The following is a 19,811-nucleotide window of genomic DNA, read 5'->3' as shown; positions in this document are numbered from 1 at the left end:
TTTGTTTAACTATATCTGATAAGGGCCAATATGGAATGTTCCGAAATGAGTCGTGTTTAATAGGTGGCCGGCGAGCATGCAGTCATAGCTGGAGCGCGTAGCTGTCTGGAGTACAGAAGATATCAAACTTGTTAATCGGGTAGTGAAAGTTAATTTGAGACTCAGTCGAACATATATTTAAATATTTGTTTAGCAAGCAAACTTTCGATTTCAACATAACGTTTGCATTCGAACTTTGTGCGCGACGCGTGCTTTATTTCTTAATCTTATCAATTGTGCGATAATCGTAATTGATTTTAATATTAAATCGAAACACCTATCTAACACGCACACATACAAATTATGGCCGTGCAGAGCAAACTGATCAAATGCAGCTGCCAGGAGTATATCCACCCGTGGACCGCTAGCTGCGTCAACGGCGCAGCCGGAATTCTTTTATCCAGCGCACCCAGCTCTATGCGCACCTACTGCATTGTCTATCTAGTAAGTCATAGTAAACCTAACTTATTCTCAACAATAGAGATTCTTATTCTAATTGTCATTGTCATTGTCATTGCCCTGCTCTATTTTCAATGTTCTTTTCCTACTTCATTTTATTTTTTCTTCCGTTTTTTTCTCTTTTCCTACTAAATTCATAGCTTGCACTGGTGATGAAAATGCGTATCCCCCGTTTATTGGACATTAAGCACACGATTATTGGCATTTTGACATCGTCGGCCTTTCTCACTACCAATGCGTATCTCTTCTCGCTGATGGTGTGCGTAGTGCGTCGCCTAGTGGGCGGGTTCCACCTGAGCACTGTGGCGTTTATTCCTACGTTCATTGCCAGTTTTGCGGCGCTCTGCATTGAGCGACCGGCACGCCGTACTCCACTGGCACTATACGTGGCCAACGAGGGCACCGAAGCGCTCTGGAATATGTTGGAAGCTCATGGCCTCGTCCGTTCCATACCCAATGGACAGGTCTTAATACTGGGCTGCAGCCTGACAGCCTTGCTCTACATGTACCGCCGAGGCGTACACAAGAGCAAAGTGAAAGATGTCACGTTCAAGGCTCTCGCAGTACTCATGGCAAAAGGAGAGGAGGGTCCAATAAAGCCAACAGAGGTGGTACCAAAACAAACCTCGAGCCGGCCTCCGCTCAACCTCCGCAGCATATCCGCCTATGTGCAGCTCTATGATCGTCTACGCAATAGAAAGCATCCCAGCTGTCCACACCGGGAGGGTTGCGGCACCTACGTGCTGCTTGGCGGCCTGAAGCCGCTGCTGGGCGGGGTTGGACTCCAAGTGGGGCTTAAGCTGCTGCTGAACATAGGCCGGATAGTCAAGCTGAAAATGGACTGGCGCAAACAGATCTTCAACAGAAACTCTTTGCAACTTGGCCTAGCCTTGGGCAGCTTCTCCCTTATATTTAAGGTAAATGAACCAATTACAAATTAAGGTAAATGAACAAACAGACATTTATTGTTATTTTTCTTGGCGTTTGTATTCTTATTTTCATATCAACATTGAAAATGGGAACTGTAACATTATAGGCTTGTCTAACAATTAAGTTCCCATAGTAAGCCCTAAGTTTAGCTCATGCGTGTTTTTGCATGCATGCCTATGTGATTTTATTTTTATTTTTATTTATTTTTATTTTTTTGTCTAAGTATTCGAATACAAAACAGCCTTTTTCAAATACTAGAGACTTGAGCTTTGGCAAATGCATGTATTCAATTCAATGTTATAATCTCGATCGCAAAGTTTCTTGAAGATAATCCATTTACAAGAAAAGTTATCAAACAAGTAAGTAGTAGTAGTCCCACACTTCAGCCAAATCGTGTTTATGCGTGCGTGGTATGCCTGTGTGTGCGTGTGTAATATTTTAAATATGAATTGCTTGAGGGGTTCAGTGGATCTCGTAGTCGAGCCGTCTTAACTAGAGCTTTCTTACAGGTTATTTGTGGCTCTGATCGGATAATAATTGATAGCTTTTACGGTGTCATTGCAATCTACTAAACTCACTGTCGATATTTTTTATATAATTCTGTACTATAATTTGGGTTGCGGCTACAAACACCGCAATGTTTTCAAATGTAAGTTCAGTTGAAAATATAGCAGATATGATACATATGTACATACCTAATGCAATATGAAGATCCAAGGCTACGAAGCCTTGAACATTCACAAGGTAATCAGTATAAAACGAAAGCATTTTCTCTCTATATAAGAGTGTGGTGAGTTATCAGCCCCTACTTTCGTTTCGGTGATGACGTAATCTCGATTTCTTATTCACATACAACTTTAAGTCGTTATCAAAATTACTTATTGATTAAGGTGCGAGTTTAAATTATTCATGGAGATTTGTTCAAAAATGATTTATATTAGTAGATATTATAAATTAACTTTTTAAGCTATTGCATATATATACATATATAGAATATATAGAAGTGTAATTGGGTTTGTTTTATGAATGTACATTTATATTAGATACAAGATATTGCATAGTATCATAACATCGATCGAAGGTGTTTCTGGGTATCTATTCTTCGATGACTCACGACTAGAGCTTTATTACTTCTTTAGATTTTACCATATTAATTTTTTATTTTCAGTATATATATTTTTATCATGTTTTGTTTAATAATGTTTAGTTTTCATAAGTAATGTTTTTAATTATAACATTATATTATATATCTTGGTAGGCCGTTTCGTGTGGCCTGCGCAACGCTTGTGGCTATGACGCCGCCTACTTTGCCATTCCCGCCGGACTATTGGGCTCTATTGGACTGCTGCAGTACCCCAACATCACGATCTCGCTGTATGTGATGTGGAAAGCACTGCAGATGCTCTATAACTGGGGCAGCGAGGAGAATGTACTGCCAAAGGTACCCCACTTCAATATGGTGTTATATGCGAGCTTCACAGCTGTGCTCTTCCACTGCGCCATTCTGGAGGCAAGCTCGATACGGAACAGCTACTATAAATTTCTCGTGAATATTTCGGGCAGAAGGTGCGTCTGGGCAGGGCTCTTCATAAGTCTATAAGGTCTAATATGCATTAACTTTCCTCTCCACAGAATAAATTTGTTTGATAGACGCCCTTTCCAGTCGTTGGGACTGAAAAGCCACGATCGATTGCAAGAGGTAATCAAGAGACTCAAAATGGATATGACGAATCCTTTGCCCATCATGCCGCTGACCGTCTAATTCTAACAGGATAAGTGTAAGATCATAAACATAAATAGTATTTAAAACTATATATATGAATAAATTGTTCCTTATTAATAAAAAATTACTGACTGATTGATTGATTGATCAGCAGCAAACATAAACATATAAAGAGCTTGTGATCTAAATTGGGATTAAAAGGTGATGAAAGTTTGTATAAAACCAATTTGATATTCAGACAATTTTCATGACCTACCTTGCTTTTCCTCATTTTAACCTCGCTGCACCTGTTTTCTAATAAATTGTATTTAACCTGACTATAATAATTGTTTTAAACATGAATTTAGCTTATGATACACGAGCTAATGAATCACCCTTTAAATGGTTGTCTCTAGAAATATAAATATAGAAAAACTTATGATGAGCTTTAAAACTCGGCTATGCTAATGTGCAGCTTTTCGCTGTAGAAAGGAGCTTTAAAAATCAGCGCAAAGTCTAATCTAGAAAGATTGTAATATTTTCCCATGTTCATTTGTCGCATTTTTCATGTTCTCTTGACTTTAGTTCTGTTTTCTTTTCCATCATATCAATTTGGACTAAAATTTCTTTTACATTTCATTTTTTTTTTTTAGCTTATCCTGACTTCTTTTATCTCCATTCTATCTACAAGTTATTTAGGAAATTTACTAAGAGCCGTTTGCACAAGGCTTTGCCAAAACTATTGGACAATAGTAAAACCTCCACAACTTAAAATCCCCATAACTCGGTATGGGGTTCGTCTCCATTATTAATTTACCTTCCCTGTGTTGTTATGGTTCTATTTTTGATGTACCGGTTCTACACTTAATAAATATATATAAAAAAAAAAAAAAAAAAAAAAAAAAAAAAAAAAAAAAAAAAAAACTAAGAGCCGTTTGCCAAAAATTTCTTATCTAATCATATATATTATCTTGTTATCAGTGATACCTCCTTTTTTTTCATTGTTGTTGATGTTTTTGTAAATATTGTAAATATTGTTATTGTTATGAAATTTCTGTAGTGTGTACTATAAATAATTTTGTTTTTATGTTCAACTTGTTAAGCTGCCAATTAGGTAGTAGAAAGCCTGTTTAAATAATAAAATAAAATAAAAATCTATATATATAAAAGAAAGTTGTGTAAAAGTGAAGACTGCTTATAACTTGATTTAGGCTGAACCAATTTTCATGGTTTTTGATTTGTTGGATTTGTCTCCGCAACGAGTTTAGTATAGGGTCTTAAAAATACTGAAAAAATTTGCCGAATACTTGAAAAACGCGGTTTTTTCCCCAAATGTTCAAATTTTTTTTATACCCAGTAGGCTTGGTAACAGTGACAGTTTTGACAATAGTGTAGAAGTAAATAAACAAATGTAGTCAGTCAGTCTACGGTCTCCTGACCTCGAGCAGACCTGACTATTCAAAAAAAAAAAAAAAAAAAAAAAAAAAAAAAAAAAAAAAAAAAATTTCAAATCAAAAGGAAAAATATTTCAAATCAAAAATCTGCAAAAAATCAAAAGATTAAAACCTGACTGTTCAAAAAATAAATTAAAAATTAAAAATTCGAAATTAAAAAAAAAAAAAAGGTAATTATTAAAAAGTGTATTTTTGGCTTTTTATATTTTCGGACTTTTAAACTTTATAAATATTTCAAATCAAAAATCTGCAAAAATTAAAAAAAAAATCAAAAGATTAAAACCTAACAATCAAAAATAAATAAAAAATTCAAAATTCAAAATTCGAAATTAAAAAAAAAAAAGTTAATTATTAAAAATTGTATTTTTGGACTTTTACAAAAGCTAAATATCTCGAAAGTTCAGGTATTTGTTTGTCTCAAACATAAATTTGTGTAAATTATTTATATTTATATTTCTCGATTGTTTTATATGGTTTTGTGCGAGGGCAGTATTACTATTAATAAAAATGCCGCGTCCTAGAAGATCTAATCTTTCCCGGCGGACCCATAATGCAATTAGGCAACGGAATAGCGCGAGTCAATTATCTGACGAAGAGCGAGAAATCGCCCGAGAAAGGCTCCGCGTTAGTACCCAGGGAAGAAGGGCCTTAATTCGTGCTTCTCAAAGAGAGGCAGCCCGTGAAATGGCAATAAGAAATGGTTCAAGGATTGATTTGAATCGAGCAGCGTTTCGATATGATTGCACCATTGATTACAGCTTGAATCGTTTAGTTTGCATTGGTCCAATGGACGTTGTTTGCTAGCATTGTGGCGCATTGAAGTTTGCTGGTGAAACGCCCGGTTTGTGCTGCCTTAGTGGTAAAGTGACATTGCCATTAGCGGTCACCATAGCCATTGCGTTCCCTGCTTTATGGCGAAACACTAGAATCACGACATTTTCTAGCGAACACTCAAAAATACAATGCCTGTTTCCAAATGACATAATTTGGGGCGGAAAATATTGGAGACGGATATTTAAGGTAATTTACGTTAAAAATTTTATTTTCTATGACTGCCAAAAAAAAATTTTGAATAATGTAGTTTGTTAGATTTCTGTAAATAGTGTTTGTAAATATAACTATAACTATGGCTTTGAATTTAAAGATTCAAGGCCAGATTTGCCATCGCATTGGATCATTGCAACCTATTGAAGATGCACAGCAAAAATTCTTGCAAATATACTTCATGGGCAATATGGAAGAACAACTTGACCGGCGTCAAGAAATGAACACAGCTATGAAAAGAGCAATTCTCCATGATTTGCATGCTTAGAAATTTAAACCAACCAAATTGTGCAATGGAACGCGTTTGGTGATAAGAAAACTGATGAGCAATGTGATTCACGCGTTGATACTCAAAGGAAAATTTAAAGATGAGGAAGTTCTTATTCCTAGGATTCCGATGAGCTCAACAGATATGCCCTTTGAATTTAAACGAATTCAATTCCCGCTTCGTCTTGCCTTCGCCATGACGATCAACAAGTCACAGGGCCAATCTTTGACTATTTGTGGCCTCAATCTAGAAAATGCGTGTTTTTCTCATGGTCAATTGTACGTGGCATGCTCACGTGTTGGCAAACGATCCGCATTATTTGTTCTTGCACCCGACCAAAAAACGAAGAATGTCGTTTACAACAAGGTGCTTGAATGAAAATCCGATTAATAAATTTATCAGTGTATCCCAGCCTGAACAACATAGCTTTCAACAATTTTTTACCTAGAAATAATATAGAGGGCAATGCAACGTTTGCCGGGCCAGCTAGTAAATAAATAAATAAAAAAAAAAATCATATATATTATCTTGTTATCAGTGATACCTCCTTTTTTTTCCATTGTTAAATTGCCAAATTCAAAACATACCTAAATATACGATGACAAGTGCTCACATATTGGCCTAAGCCTATCTCCGTAAATAAATATAATTGCTAGAACAAAGTGATATAATTTGCGGGCATAAAGTGTCGACGGCGCCCCGACAATAAAAAGTAGGAAAAAGTTTTGAAATTAAATGTTTGTGCATGCCCAAAGTGCTCATAAAATGGGCTGAAGCGGGTGAGCATTCATCACACGATAAAGGACAGGCCTCATCCTTGGCTGGCAAAATGCGAGATGGTAATGGGAGACAAAGGCAAACGGAGCTCCCCAGCTGACGGCGCTGCTCCAGACGAGAAGTGGCGGCTGAGCTGTAGCTGTGCTACTGTGCTACTCAATTATTTACATTTATATGTCATAGAAATTTATTGCCCGCCATAATTCACTCGGCTAGCCCAAAGTGCAGCGTTTAAAATTTACTAAAAACCAAATGGAAGTCAGAATGAAAATGTAAATAAAATAACATAAAATAAAATAAACGCAGCGCTGTCCTTCGCCCATGATTATCTTAACAGGGTGCGTGCGGGCTTAACAAATGAATTATTGGCCGGGTCAAATTTAATGCCTACACTTCGTTATTCTAGCCCACAGTAAAATCTGCCAGGCTCAGCTCCAGTCAGTCGTCAAATGGATCACATCCTTGTTGTTTCAAATTGAGATGCGAAAAGTGTAGCATACATCTCAGGGCATGCATACAGAAAATAAATATAGCATACTTCTCAGGGCCTGCAGTTGCAGCCTCTTAGTATTTATGAAATGGTATATATATATATGAATTTACATATATATGTATGTCGTTTGCTTGAGGGCCAGGCGCAACATGGAGGCAAGTCAACAGCTTGGAAAATACAAATGAACCAAGTGACAAATCGCATTAATCACAGCCAAGATTTTATTTTGCAATGAACGCAGCTGAACAGCGTCCGCTGCCTATGTCCTATATATGTATGTGTGTGTGTGTGTGTGTGTGTGCTTGTAGCTGTGAAATTATCAACTTAGCAGCTGCAATTGTTGTTATTATTGTTGCTTATCTCATTTTTCCGCTGGTGTCTAGAGGGTAACAGAGAGAGAGCGAAAAATAGAAAGAAAGAGAAGAAAAAAATGCATATAAATTGAATATTATAAATTGTCTCATTTCAACTTCTGCTCAGCTCCGTAGTTAACGCTGCGTTTAGTCGATTTTCCTTGGAACGTCTTGCTGCAAAAAGTCGTAACTTCATTTATGTCAATCACAATGCTCTGCCTCGCTAGTTCTTGTTGCGCTCGACCCAAATTGTAAACAACTAAATTATGCAAATAAATTAGCTTGCCCTAGTTCGCTTGCCATGTACCAGGCTAACAGAGGGCGACCATAGGAACGATGTACATGGTAAACAATTAAGAGGAACTACTTAAAAATTATTTATTTCTTTTAATTTATGATATATTGAGTTCCGCTCCAGGACCAACGCATTGCTGGGAACAGTTGTCTATTTCCTCATTTCATTTATTTGTCTTCCGCATTTTTTGCTTAAGCTAACCTTATCTTGGGCGTGGCAACACCCAGATAGATCGATGACAGTTTAAGTGTAGGACTGTCTGGACCTTCATCAATCAAACGGGCAACGATTTTCGTTTCAACAATTTCTGTGTTAAGCATATTTTATTACAAGCAAACACTTTATAAGTGGATTATATACAAAAATTCTTTAGTTGAGGCTTACGCCAGGCTTTCAGTGTGTGGAAAAGGATATCTATCACATATATCAAACTTAAATTGTATATTTAAAAACAAATTCCAAATTGAATTCTCATGCAAATGAAGTTGCTCCTGTCAAAAAACAAAAAAAAAATAGTAAAAAAAAAATAACAGGAGGTAAATAACAACAAGCAGAGATGTTGCACCTATGCATGCAGGTCCTTTCTGCTGTTGCAGTAAATTACATTTGATATTTTTACGAAGACAGGCCAAATGACAAGGTATGTCAACGCAAGATAAGCACTAAGTGCGACCCGGCCAAAGGCAACCGATGATGCTTGCTCTTGCCAGCCAGGAAATGGGTGTGTACTGATAGTGTCCTTGTCTATTACAGAAGCTGATACAAATTTTCTTCACTTTTCATACTTTTAGAGTTGCTTTTTTTTGCGGAGCAGTTGAGTATTTTTTAATTAAAATTTCTTGGTCACTCATTGAGATGTTTCCCAGTGATAAGAAAATTGAAATTAAACTGAATGAGCTAAACGCTGTGCAACATAGAACAGTGCAGTAATAAAAAACCATTTCGTAAAGGTTTCAAATTTAATACAAAGCAGCATTTGACGTGAATGAAACTATGGGTACAAAATGTGCATTCTATAAATATATGAAAACATAATTCTTTATAATATATTATAATATATAATATATATATATATATATATAAAAGAGAGTTGTGTAAAAGTGTCCAAGCACTTATAACTCGAGATCTGCTGGACCAATTTTCATGGTTTTTGATTTGTTGGATTTGTCTCTGCCACGAGTAGGTCAGTAGATCTTTAAAATACTGAAAAATTTTGACGAATACTTGAAAAACGCGGTTTTTTCCCTAAAGATTCAAATTTCCATTTATACTCAGTAGCCTTGACAACAGTGACAGTTTCGGTCCTGTATAGAAGTAAATAAACAATGTAGTCAGTCAGTCTACGGCACAGCCTCGAGCAGACCTGACTATTCAACAAAAAAAAAAAAAAAAAAAAAAAAAAAAAAATCAACAAAAAAAATTAAAAAAATCAACAACAAATATTTTGTTTCCAAATCAAAAAGAAAAATATTTCAAATCAAAAAACTGCAAAAATTCAAAAAAATCAAAAGATTAAAACCTGACTGTTCAAAAAATAAATAAAAACTTCAAAATTCGAAATTAAAAAAAAAAAAAAAAGTTAATTATTAAAAAGTGTATTTTTGGCGTTTTATATTTTTGGACTTTTAAACTTTATAAATGTTTCAAATCAAAAACCCGCAAAAATTAAAAAAAAAAATCAAAAGATTAAAGCCTGACTAATCAAAAATAAATAAAAAATTTAAAATTCAAAAAAAAAAAAGTTAATTATTAAAAAGTGTATTTTTAACTTTTTATATTTTTGGACTTTTAAACTTTATAAATAATAATTGTGCGCGTGCGTACAAAAGCTAAATATCTCGAAAGTTCAGGTATTTGTTTGTCTCAAACATAAATTTGTGTAAATTATTTATTTTTATATTTCTCGATTGTTTTATATGATTTTGTGCGAGGGCAGTATTACTATTAATAAAAATGCCGCGTCCTAGATCTAATCTTTCCCGGCGGACCCATAATGCAATTAGGCAACGGAATATCGCGAGTCAATTATCTGACGAAGAGCGAGAAATCGCCCGAGAAAGGCGCCGCGTTAGTACCCAGCAAAGAAGGGCCTTAATTCGTGCTTCTCAAAGAGAGGCAGCCCGTGAAATGGCAATAAGAAATGGTTCAAGGATTGATTTGAATCAAGAAGCGTTTCGATATGATTGCACCATTGACTATAGCTTGAATCGTTTAGTTTGCATTGGTCCAATGGACGTTGTTTGCCAGCATTGTGGCGCATTGAAGTTTGCTGGTGAAACGCCCGGCTTGTGCTGCCTTAGTGGTAAAGTGACATTGCCATTAGTGGTCTCGCCACCAGAGCCATTGCGTTCCCTGCTTTATGGCGAAACACTAGAATCACGACATTTTCTAGCGAACACTCAAAAATTCAAAATACCTAGAAATAATATAGAGGGCAATGCAACGTTTGCCGGGCCAGCTAGTATTTAATAAAAAAATATAGGATAAATAATAATACCTTACATCAATTTGATGGCAAACATTGCGCTGCTATTTCGCAAATCTTCTATAAATATATTAATAAACAATGTCTCCACATTGAACAATGAACTTGAACTGAACTCTTTATGTGCAATATCTTATGTACCTGACATGAGAATCTTAAAAATACTTTCAACCACTGAAAAGGTACAAATTTATCTCCTTTCAGTTATTGTCTCATTGTCCAGGCTGGTCGTTACAACTAAGATGACTTGACGTCATAACTCGGTTATCGAAATGTGCTCATGCTTGGACACGTAGTGTTTTTTTCAGCTAACAGAAAAAGGAATAAACAATGAATCAAAATTATAAATACTTTTATCTCATTTAGCTCAAACTATATTCACGCCTTTCAAAGTTGTCAGGTACGGGGCATGACGATAAGAAATACTTGAAGCTATTTGCCCAGAAGTCTCTGGGTGAAGGTTGAGCATAAGCAGATAAGGTGCGTCCCGCCTCGGCGTGCAGCTCGATTCACATATTGTACTTTAAAAACATTATCAGAGAATCGGCAGTCAGATTAAATCAATGGATTTTCGGGTTACTCGGGCTAGGCTAATCAATAGCTGGCTAATAATATATGTCTTATGAGCATTATTCAACTTTTTATAACATAAATTGCGTATGCTTATCAAAGCTCTACTAAACATGCGATAACAGACTGTAGCCATAAAGTAGCCACGGCTAGGGCAACATGTGCCCAAGCAACTGAGCAACAATGTTGCGCAACATGTGTGCAAGACACTCGAAGTTCAATCGAACACGCTCGAACCTGGCGCCAGTCCAATGCCAAATCGTTTTCAGGACGACGCTCGACTAGAGCTTCGGCACCGAGCCGAGTCCTGCAGTCCTCGACAGGAGTCGCGTGGACTCGTGACTGCAGTTAGGCGTGCATTACGGTACGCATCCTGTGGATTGAACGCGACTCTAAGTGGGTTAGTAGTACAAGTTCAGTTGAAGCTTTGGCGCAGCGTATCTGTTCCACTTGCCACAAATGAAGCTGCAACATCGTGGAACTGAAACAGGATGAAACGCCGTTGCTCGTTAGCAGGCGCCGTGAGTAGCTCATGAAATGCCGCTGGGAAAACAACGGCTCGACAGCAATAGAAATGATAAACGCCACTATAAATAGCCACAACAGCACCTAAGTGGATAAACTCATTATAAATATGTTTAATATATCAAATATATATATATATATATATATATATATATATATATATATATATATATATATATATATATATATGATGTATATATATCTGCTGAGCCACTTCAGCTGTTTAAACAGTGCTTACCAATTTGTTAGCTCGACTATCAACAACTGCTCTGCCATCTGGTCGATTTGCTGGCTTTGTCTTTGCCATTGCCTTTTGAAATGCTCTTGTTTGTGCTGCTGCAGTATCAGTTTCCTGCCTGCCACCCAGCTGGCAGCTGCAACAGCTGCCCAGTTATTGGCAAATGGTGGCGTCTGTTAAACGCTTCCCGTCTCGGCGATGTCTTTGTTCGACAGCTTGCCGTGTGTTTACCCCGCCCCATGAACCAGCAGCAGCAGCGCCACCCCGCCCTCCAGCCCCTCGGCCACACCCACGGAGCACATTTCTTTGTTATGCTTGCCGCTCGACAATTGCGCCGCTGATTGCCCTCATTTCAGACTTGAAATAATATTAAAAACTTTTACTCAACTCAATGCCGTCTGTCTGCCTATATAGCTCTCTCTTTCGCTCTGTCTGTCTGCCTATCGGCCTATCCGACTCTTTCTGTCTCTCTCGCTCCTTCTGCCAGTCTGTACGTCTGTCTTTCTGTCGTTCAGTCACACCGGATTTCATGTTCGCTCCGGCTTGGTTTTGTCTACCAGCATTCTTCTTCTGCATTCAGTTTGCTTTGTCTTCGACGCTTCTCAATCCCGCTCCTCCCTCCATCTCTCACACTCTCGCCCTGCGCCTAAATGTATGCTTCAACCGCACTTTGTCGATGGCTGCTGATGCAGCTGCAACTGCCACTGCCACAGCTACTCACGCCACTACCCTTCCCCTGCCACATTTTCTCCTGCAGCTGCAGCTGCGCCCGTATCAGCGCGCTTTGATTCTCATTTGTGTCTGCTTTTATTTACCACATAAATCACGTGCTCTGCCACTAGCCAAAGCCAAAGCCTTGGCAAAGACATTTCTATCTATCTACTTAGCCGCTCGCAGTGCTGCGAGCACTTCCTTTGCCTTTGCCTTATCTGTAGTCGCAGTTGTTGCTGTTCTTATTGCTATTAGCTTGTAGTTCTCCTTCTCGACTGTGTCCTATATCCCGCCCTTTACCTACCACGCCTACTCTAACTATACAATAACAGCACAGCTTTTCTATTTTTTTTTTTTTTTTTTTTTTTTTTTTTAAGATGTTAGTTTCATTTATACGATTGCCCATTTCTTTTTCATTTCATAGAATTTTCATTGTCTACTTGGCACACACCCTATCTCTCTCCTTCTCTTTTCTGTTTCTATGTCTTTCTCTCTCTCTCTATCACTATCTGAAGACATATTTGTTATACCCTAAAAAACATCGTCGACAAATCTCGGGCTTGAGTTTTATTCGTTTTGGATTATGTCGGATAATTAGCTTTATTATAGAGTTGTTATTATATTTACATTTTCTTTTAGATTTTATTAAAATAAAATACATAATTTAATAATACATAATCCATATTTAAAAAAAAAAAATAAAAACATATTAATGAAATTAAAATTGGAGCTATAATTTATTAACCGAATGAAATGAATAAATGAATTCTCTAAGCAGCTAAAAATTAATTTTAAGGGTTTTCTTTAAAAATTTTTACTGTGTATTTATATAATAATATCTATATTATATAAATATATTATACTAGCTGGCCCGGCAAACGTTGCATTGCCCTCTATATTATTTCTAGGTAAAAAATTGTTGAAAGCTATGTTGTTCAGGTTGGGATACACTCTGATTAATTTATTAATCGGATTTTCATTCAAGCGCCTTGTAAAGGACATTCTTCGTTTTTTGGTCAGGTGCAAGAACAAATAATGCGGATCGTTTGCCAACACGTGAGCATGCCACGTACAATTGACCATGAGAAAAACACGCATTTTCTAGATTGAGGCCACAAATAGTCAAAGATTGGCCCTGTGACTTGTTGATCGTCATGGCGAAGGCAAGACGAAGCGGGAATTGAATTCGTTTAAATTCAAAGGGCATATCTGTTGAGCTCATCGGAATCCTAGGAATAAGAACTTCCTCATCTTTAAATTTTCCTTTGAGTATCAACGCGTGAATCACATTGCTCATCAGTTTTCTTATCACCAAACGCGTTCCATTGCACAGTTTTGGTTGGTTGGTTTAAATTTCTAAGCATGCAAATCATGGAGAATTGCTCTTTTCATAGCTGTGTTCATTTCTTGACGCCGGTCAAGTTGTTCTTCCATATTGCCCATGAAGTATATTTGCAAGAATTTTTGCTGTGCATCTTCAATAGGTTGCAATGATCCAATGCGATGGCAAATCTGGCCTTGAATCTTTAAATTCAAAGCCATAGTTATTATAGTTATATTTACAAACACTATTTACAGAAATCTAACAAACTACATTATTCAAAATTTTTTTTTGGCAGTCATAGAAAATAAAATTTTTAACGTAAATTACCTTAAATATCCGTCTCCAATATTTTCCGCCCCAAATTATGTCATTTGGAAACAGGCATTGTATTTTTGAGTGTTCGCTAGAAAATGTCGTGATTCTAGTGTTTCGCCATAAAGCAGGGAACGCAATGGCTATGGTGACCGCTAATGGCAATGTCACTTTACCACTAAGGCAGCACAAACCGGGCGTTTCACCAGCAAACTTCAATGCGCCACAATGCTAGCAAACAACGTCCATTGGACCAATGCAAACTAAACGATTCAAGCTGTAATCAATGGTGCAATCATATCGAAACGCTGCTCGATTCAAATCAATCCCTTAACCATTTCTTATTGCCATTTCACGGGCTGCCTCTCTTTGAGAAGCACGAATTAAGGCCCTTCTTCCCTGGGTACTAACGCGGAGCCTTTCTCGGGCGATTTCTCGCTCTTCGTCAGATAATTGACTCGCGCTATTCCGTTGCCTAATTGCATTATGGGTCCGCCGGGAAAGATTAGATCTTCTAGGACGCGGCATTTTTATTAATAGTAATACTGCCCTCGCACAAAACCATATAAAACAATCGAGAAATATAAATATAAATAATTTACACAAATTTATGTTTGAGACAAACAAATACCTGAACTTTCGAGATATTTAGCTTTTGTAAAAGTCCAAAAATACAATTTTTAATAATTAACTTTTTTTTTTTAATTTCGAATTTTGAATTTTGAATTTTTTATTTATTTTTGATTGTTAGGTTTTAATCTTTTGATTTTTTTTTTTAATTTTTGCAGATTTTTGATTTGAAATATTTATAAAGTTTAAAAGTCCGAAAATATAAAAAGCCAAAAATACACTTTTTAATAATTACCTTTTTTTTTTTAATTTCGAATTTTTAATTTTTTATTTATTTTTTGAACAGTCAGGTTTTAATCTTTTGATTTTTTGCAGATTTTTGATTTGAAATATTTTTCCTTTTGATTTGAATTTTTTTTTTTTTTTTTTTTTTTTGAATAGTCAGGTCTGCTCGAGGTCAGGAGACCGTAGACTGACTGACTACATTTGTTTATTTACTTCTACACTATTGTCAAAACTGTCACTGTTACCAAGCCTACTGGGTATAAAAAAAATTTGAACATTTGGGGAAAAAACCGCGTTTTTCAAGTATTCGGCAAATTTTTTCAGTATTTTTAAGACCCTATACTAAACTCGTTGCGGAGACAAATCCAACAAATCAAAAACCATGAAAATTGGTTCAGCCCAAATCAAGTTATAAGCAGTCTTCACTTTTACACAACTTTCTTTTATATATATAGATTTACACAAATTTATGTTTGAGACAAACAAATACCTGAACTTTCGAGATATTTAGCTTTTGTAAAAGTCCAAAAATACAATTTTTAATAATTAACTTTTTTTTTTTTAATTTCGAATTTTGAATTTTGAATTTTTTATTTATTTTTGATTGTTAGGTTTTAATCTTTTGATTTTTTTTTTAATTTTTGCAGATTTTTGATTTGAAATATTTATAAAGTTTAAAAGTCCGAAAATATAAAAAGCCAAAAATACACTTTTTAATAATTACCTTTTTTTTTTTAATTTCGAATTTTTAATTTTTTATTTATTTTTTGAACAGTCAGGTTTTAATCTTTTGATTTTTTGCAGATTTTTGATTTGAAATATTTTTCCTTTTAATTTGAAATTTTTTTTTTTTTTTTTTTTTTTTTTTTTTTTTTTTTTTTGAATAGTCAGGTCTGCTCGAGGTCAGGAGACCGTAGACTGACTGACTACATTTGTTTATTTACTTCTACACTATTGTCAAAACTGTCACTGTTACCAAGCCTACTGGGTATAAAAATAATTTGAACATTTGGGGAAAAAACCGCGTTTTTCAAGTATTCGGCAAATTTTTTCAGTATTTTTAAGACCCTATACTAAACTCGTTGCGGAGACAAATCCAACAAATCAAAAACCATGAAAATTGGTTCAGCCCAAATCAAGTTATAAGCGGTCATCACTTTTACACAACTTTCTTTTATATATATAGATGTATTATATTATTAACTAGCTGGCCCGGCAAACGTTGCATTGCCCTCTATATTATTTCTAGGTAAAAAATTGTTGAAAGCTATGTTGTTCAGGCTGGGATACACTGATAAATTTATTAATCGGATTTTCATTCAAGCACCTTGTTGTAAACGACATTCTTCGTTTTTTGGTCGGGTGCAAGAACAAATAATGCGGATCGTTTGCCAACACGTGAGCATGCCACGTACAATTGACCATGAGAAAAACACGCATTTTCTAGATTGAGGCCACAAATAGTCAAAGATTGGCCCTGTGACTTGTTGATCGTCATGGCGAAGGCAAGACGAAGCGGGAATTGAATTCGTTTAAATTCAAAGGGCATATCTGTTGAGCTCATCGGAATCCTAGGAATAAGAACTTCCTCATCTTTAAATTTTCCTTTGAGTATCAACGCGTGAATCACATTGCTCATCAGTTTTCTTATCACCAAACGCGTTCCATTGCACAGTTTTGGTTGGTTGGTTTAAATTTCTAAGCATGCAAATCATGGAGAATTGCTCTTTTCATAGCTGTGTTCATTTCTTGACGCCGGTCAAGTTGTTCTTCCATATTGCCCATGAAGTATATTTGCAAGAATTTTTGCTGTGCATCTTCAATAGGTTGCAATGATCCAATGCGATGGCAAATCTGGCCTTGAATCTTTAAATTCAAAGCCATAGTTATTATAGTTATATTTACAAACACTATTTACAGAAATCTAACAAACTACATTATTAAAAATTTTTTTTTGGCAGTCATAGAAAATAAAATTTTTAACGTAAATTACCTTAAATATCCGTCTCCAATATTTTCCGCCCCAAATTATGTCATTTGGAAACAGGCATTGTATTTTTGAGTGTTCGCTAGAAAATGTCGTGATTCTAGTGTTTCGCCATAAAGCAGGGAACGCAATGGCTATGGTGACCGCTAATGGCAATGTCACTTTACCACTAAGGCAGCACAAACCGGGCGTTTCACCAGCAAACTTCAATGCGCCACAATGCTAGCAAACAACGTCCATTGGACCAATGCAAACTAAACGATTCAAGCTGTAATCAATGGTGCAATCATATCGAAACGCTGCTCGATTCAAATCAATCCTTGAACCATTTCTTATTGCCATTTCACGGGCTGCCTCTCTTTGAGAAGCACGAATTAAGGCCCTTCTTCCCTGGGTACTAACGCGGAGCCTTTCTCGGGCGATTTCTCGCTCTTCGTCAGATAATTGACTCGCGCTATTCCGTTGCCTAATTGCATTATGGGTCCGCCGGGAAAGATTAGATCTTCTAGGACGCGGCATTTTTATTAATAGTAATACTGCCCTCGCACAAAACCATATAAAACAATCGAGAAATATAAATATAAATAATTTACACAAATTTATGTTTGAGACAAACAAATACCTGAACTTTCGAGATATTTAGCTTTTGTAAAAGTCCAAAAATACAATTTTTAATAATTAACTTTTTTTTTTTAATTTCGAATTTTGAATTTTGAATTTTTTATTTATTTTTGATTGTTAGGTTTTAATCTTTTGATTTTTTTTTTTTAATTTTTGCAGATTTTTGATTTGAAATATTTATAAAGTTTAAAAGTCCGAAAATATAAAAAGCCAAAAATACACTTTTTAATAATTACCTTTTTTTTTTTAATTTCGAATTTTTAATTTTTTATTTATTTTTTGAACAGTCAGGTATTAATCTTTTGATTTTTTGCAGATTTTTGATTTGAAATATTTTTCCTTTTGATTTGAAAATTTTTTTTTTTTTTTTTTTTTTTTTTTTTTTTTTTTTTTTTTTGAATAGTCAGGTCTGCTCGAGGTCAGGAGACCGTAGACTGACTGACTACATTTGTTTATTTACTTCTACACTATTGTCAAAACTGTCACTGTTACCAAGCCTACTGGGTATAAAAAAAATTTGAACATTTGGGGAAAAAACCGCGTTTTTCAAGTATTCGGCAAATTTTTTCAGTATTTTTAAGACCCTATACTAAACTCGTTGCGGAGACAAATCCAACAAATCAAAAACCATGAAAATTGGTTCAGCCCAAATCAAGTTATAAGCAGTCTTCACTTTTACACAACTTTCTTTTATATATATAGATTTACACAAATTTTTGTTTGAGACAAACAAATACCTGAACTTTCGAGATATTTAGCTTTTGTAAAAGTCCAAAAATACAATTTTTAATAATTAACTTTTTTTTTTTTAATTTCGAATTTTGAATTTTGAATTTTTTATTTATTTTTGATTGTTAGGTTTTAATCTTTTGATTTTTTTTTTAATTTTTGCAGATTTTTGATTTGAAATATTTATAAAGTTTAAAAGTCCGAAAATATAAAAAGCCAAAAATACACTTTTTAATAATTACCTTTTTTTTTTTTAATTTCGAATTTTTAATTTTTTATTTATTTTTTGAACAGTCAGTTTTTAATCTTTTGATTTTTTGCAGATTTTTGATTTGAAATATTTTTCCTTTTGATTTGAAATTTTTTTTTTTTTTTTTTTTTTTTTTTTTTTTTGATTAGTCAGGTCTGCTCGAGGTCAGGAGACCGTAGACTGACTGACTACATTTGTTTATTTACTTCTACACTATTGTCAAAACTGTCACTGTTACCAAGCCTACTGGGTATAAAAAAAATTTGAACATTTGGGGAAAAAACCGCGTTTTTCAAGTATTCGGCAAATTTTTTCAGTATTTTTAAGACCCTATACTAAACTCGTTGCGGAGACAAATCCAACAAATCAAAAACCATGAAAATTGGTTCAGCCCAAATCAAGTTATAAGCGGTCATCACTTTTACACAACTTTCTTTTATATATATAGATAATACATTTAAAATAAGACGAAAAATTATATAAAAATTAGATACATAAATATTTATTTTTTGTTTGCATTTTAAATATTTTATATATATTATATTATATATTATTATTATGCATAGTTTCCCTCGTGAGGGTATATTAGGTTTCATAGCTAAAAAGAAAAACATACATTTTCCCTAATTTTTTTATATTTCTTTTATTCGACTTGTATTTGGCGATAGCACACGTTTTCGCTTTAGCGATTTTTCAGCAATTGCAATTGTTATTTTTATACCCTGAACCCATTGAAAATGGGAAATCAGGGTATAATGGTTTTGTTGAAATGTATGTAACAGGCAGAAGGAGGCGTGGCAGACCCCACAAAGTATATATATTCTTGATCAGGGTGACGAGCTGAGTTGATTTGGCCCTGTCCGTCTGTCTGTCTGTCCGTCTGTCCGTCTGTCCGTCTGTCCGTATGTTTGAACGCGTCGATTTCCGAAGATATAAGAGCTAGAGACTTCAAATTTTTTGTAAAATGTTCGTAATTACAGCGCGGATATCGAGTTTATCATTAAAATTCGATAACTCATCCCGATCTTTTTTTATCGATGAAAAACCTTATCGAAAACCAGTTATAAAATTATATCTTCTACACCTTTATTGCTAGAGTCCCCAAATTTTTTATATATGCTTATATGCAGTTTATACAGTTTCGGTTTTTGTTAAAATTTACCCCCCACCTCTAAATTCACCCCCTCACCCTCACTTTTGTAAAACGCGTATTTCAAATACTAGAGACTTGTGCTTTGGCAATTACATGCATATTCATGTTATAATCATAATCTGAAAGTTTCATGAAGATCGTACGTCCAGAAAAAAAGTTATTAAACAATTAAGTTCTCATAGTAAGCGCACACTGCAGCCCATGCGTGTTTATGCGTGGGTGCTTGTGTGTGTATGT

At 35.1% G+C, this 19,811-nt stretch overlaps 2 protein-coding genes and 3 long non-coding RNA genes across 8 annotated transcripts in view; 3 read left to right on the top strand and 2 right to left on the bottom strand.

The window, feature by feature from the left end:
* Positions 1-19,811, top strand: part of LOC149270885 (uncharacterized) — a 100,169-nt gene that overhangs the window by 36,626 nt on the left and 43,732 nt on the right. The window lies entirely within an intron of this gene.
* On the top strand, positions 66-4,060 carry LOC108609018 (transmembrane protein 135-like). The gene is made up of 5 exons (XM_089465554.1): positions 66-483; positions 639-1,415; positions 2,687-2,994; positions 3,061-3,206; positions 3,784-4,060. Exons 1-4 carry the CDS (start codon positions 343-345, stop codon positions 3,188-3,190), a joined length of 1,356 nt encoding a protein of 451 aa, XP_089321680.1. The 5' UTR covers positions 66-342; the 3' UTR covers positions 3,191-3,206; positions 3,784-4,060.
* LOC149270891 (uncharacterized) lies at positions 8,062-11,182 on the top strand. 2 transcript variants are annotated; one of them, XR_016268495.1, is made up of 3 exons: positions 8,062-8,535; positions 8,606-9,664; positions 10,504-11,182. It is a non-coding gene; the product is annotated as an uncharacterized LOC149270891 (long non-coding RNA). The 2 variants fall into 2 exon arrangements; XR_016268494.1 differs by lacking the exon at positions 10,504-11,182 and adding an exon at positions 9,751-10,242.
* Positions 13,389-16,022, bottom strand: LOC149270890 (uncharacterized). Of its 2 annotated transcripts, XR_016269439.1 has the most exons (3): positions 14,611-16,022; positions 13,995-14,524; positions 13,389-13,867 (listed from the first exon to the last, which is right to left on the bottom strand). It is a non-coding gene; the product is annotated as an uncharacterized LOC149270890 (long non-coding RNA). The 2 variants fall into 2 exon arrangements; XR_016269438.1 differs by having other exon boundaries at positions 13,995-16,022.
* On the bottom strand, positions 16,103-18,873 carry LOC149270889 (uncharacterized). Of its 2 annotated transcripts, XR_016269436.1 has the most exons (3): positions 17,444-18,873; positions 16,828-17,357; positions 16,103-16,700 (listed from the first exon to the last, which is right to left on the bottom strand). It is a non-coding gene; the product is annotated as an uncharacterized LOC149270889 (long non-coding RNA). The 2 variants fall into 2 exon arrangements; XR_016269435.1 differs by having other exon boundaries at positions 16,828-18,873.

This window comes from Drosophila arizonae, chromosome 2 (genome assembly GCF_054131065.1).
Source record: "Drosophila arizonae isolate 15081-1271.41 chromosome 2, UAZ_ARI_1.0, whole genome shotgun sequence".
Classification (NCBI taxonomy): domain Eukaryota; kingdom Metazoa; phylum Arthropoda; class Insecta; order Diptera; family Drosophilidae; genus Drosophila; species Drosophila arizonae.
Note: the sequence above shows the minus strand (reverse complement) of the source record. Positions and strands in the feature narration are given on the sequence as shown.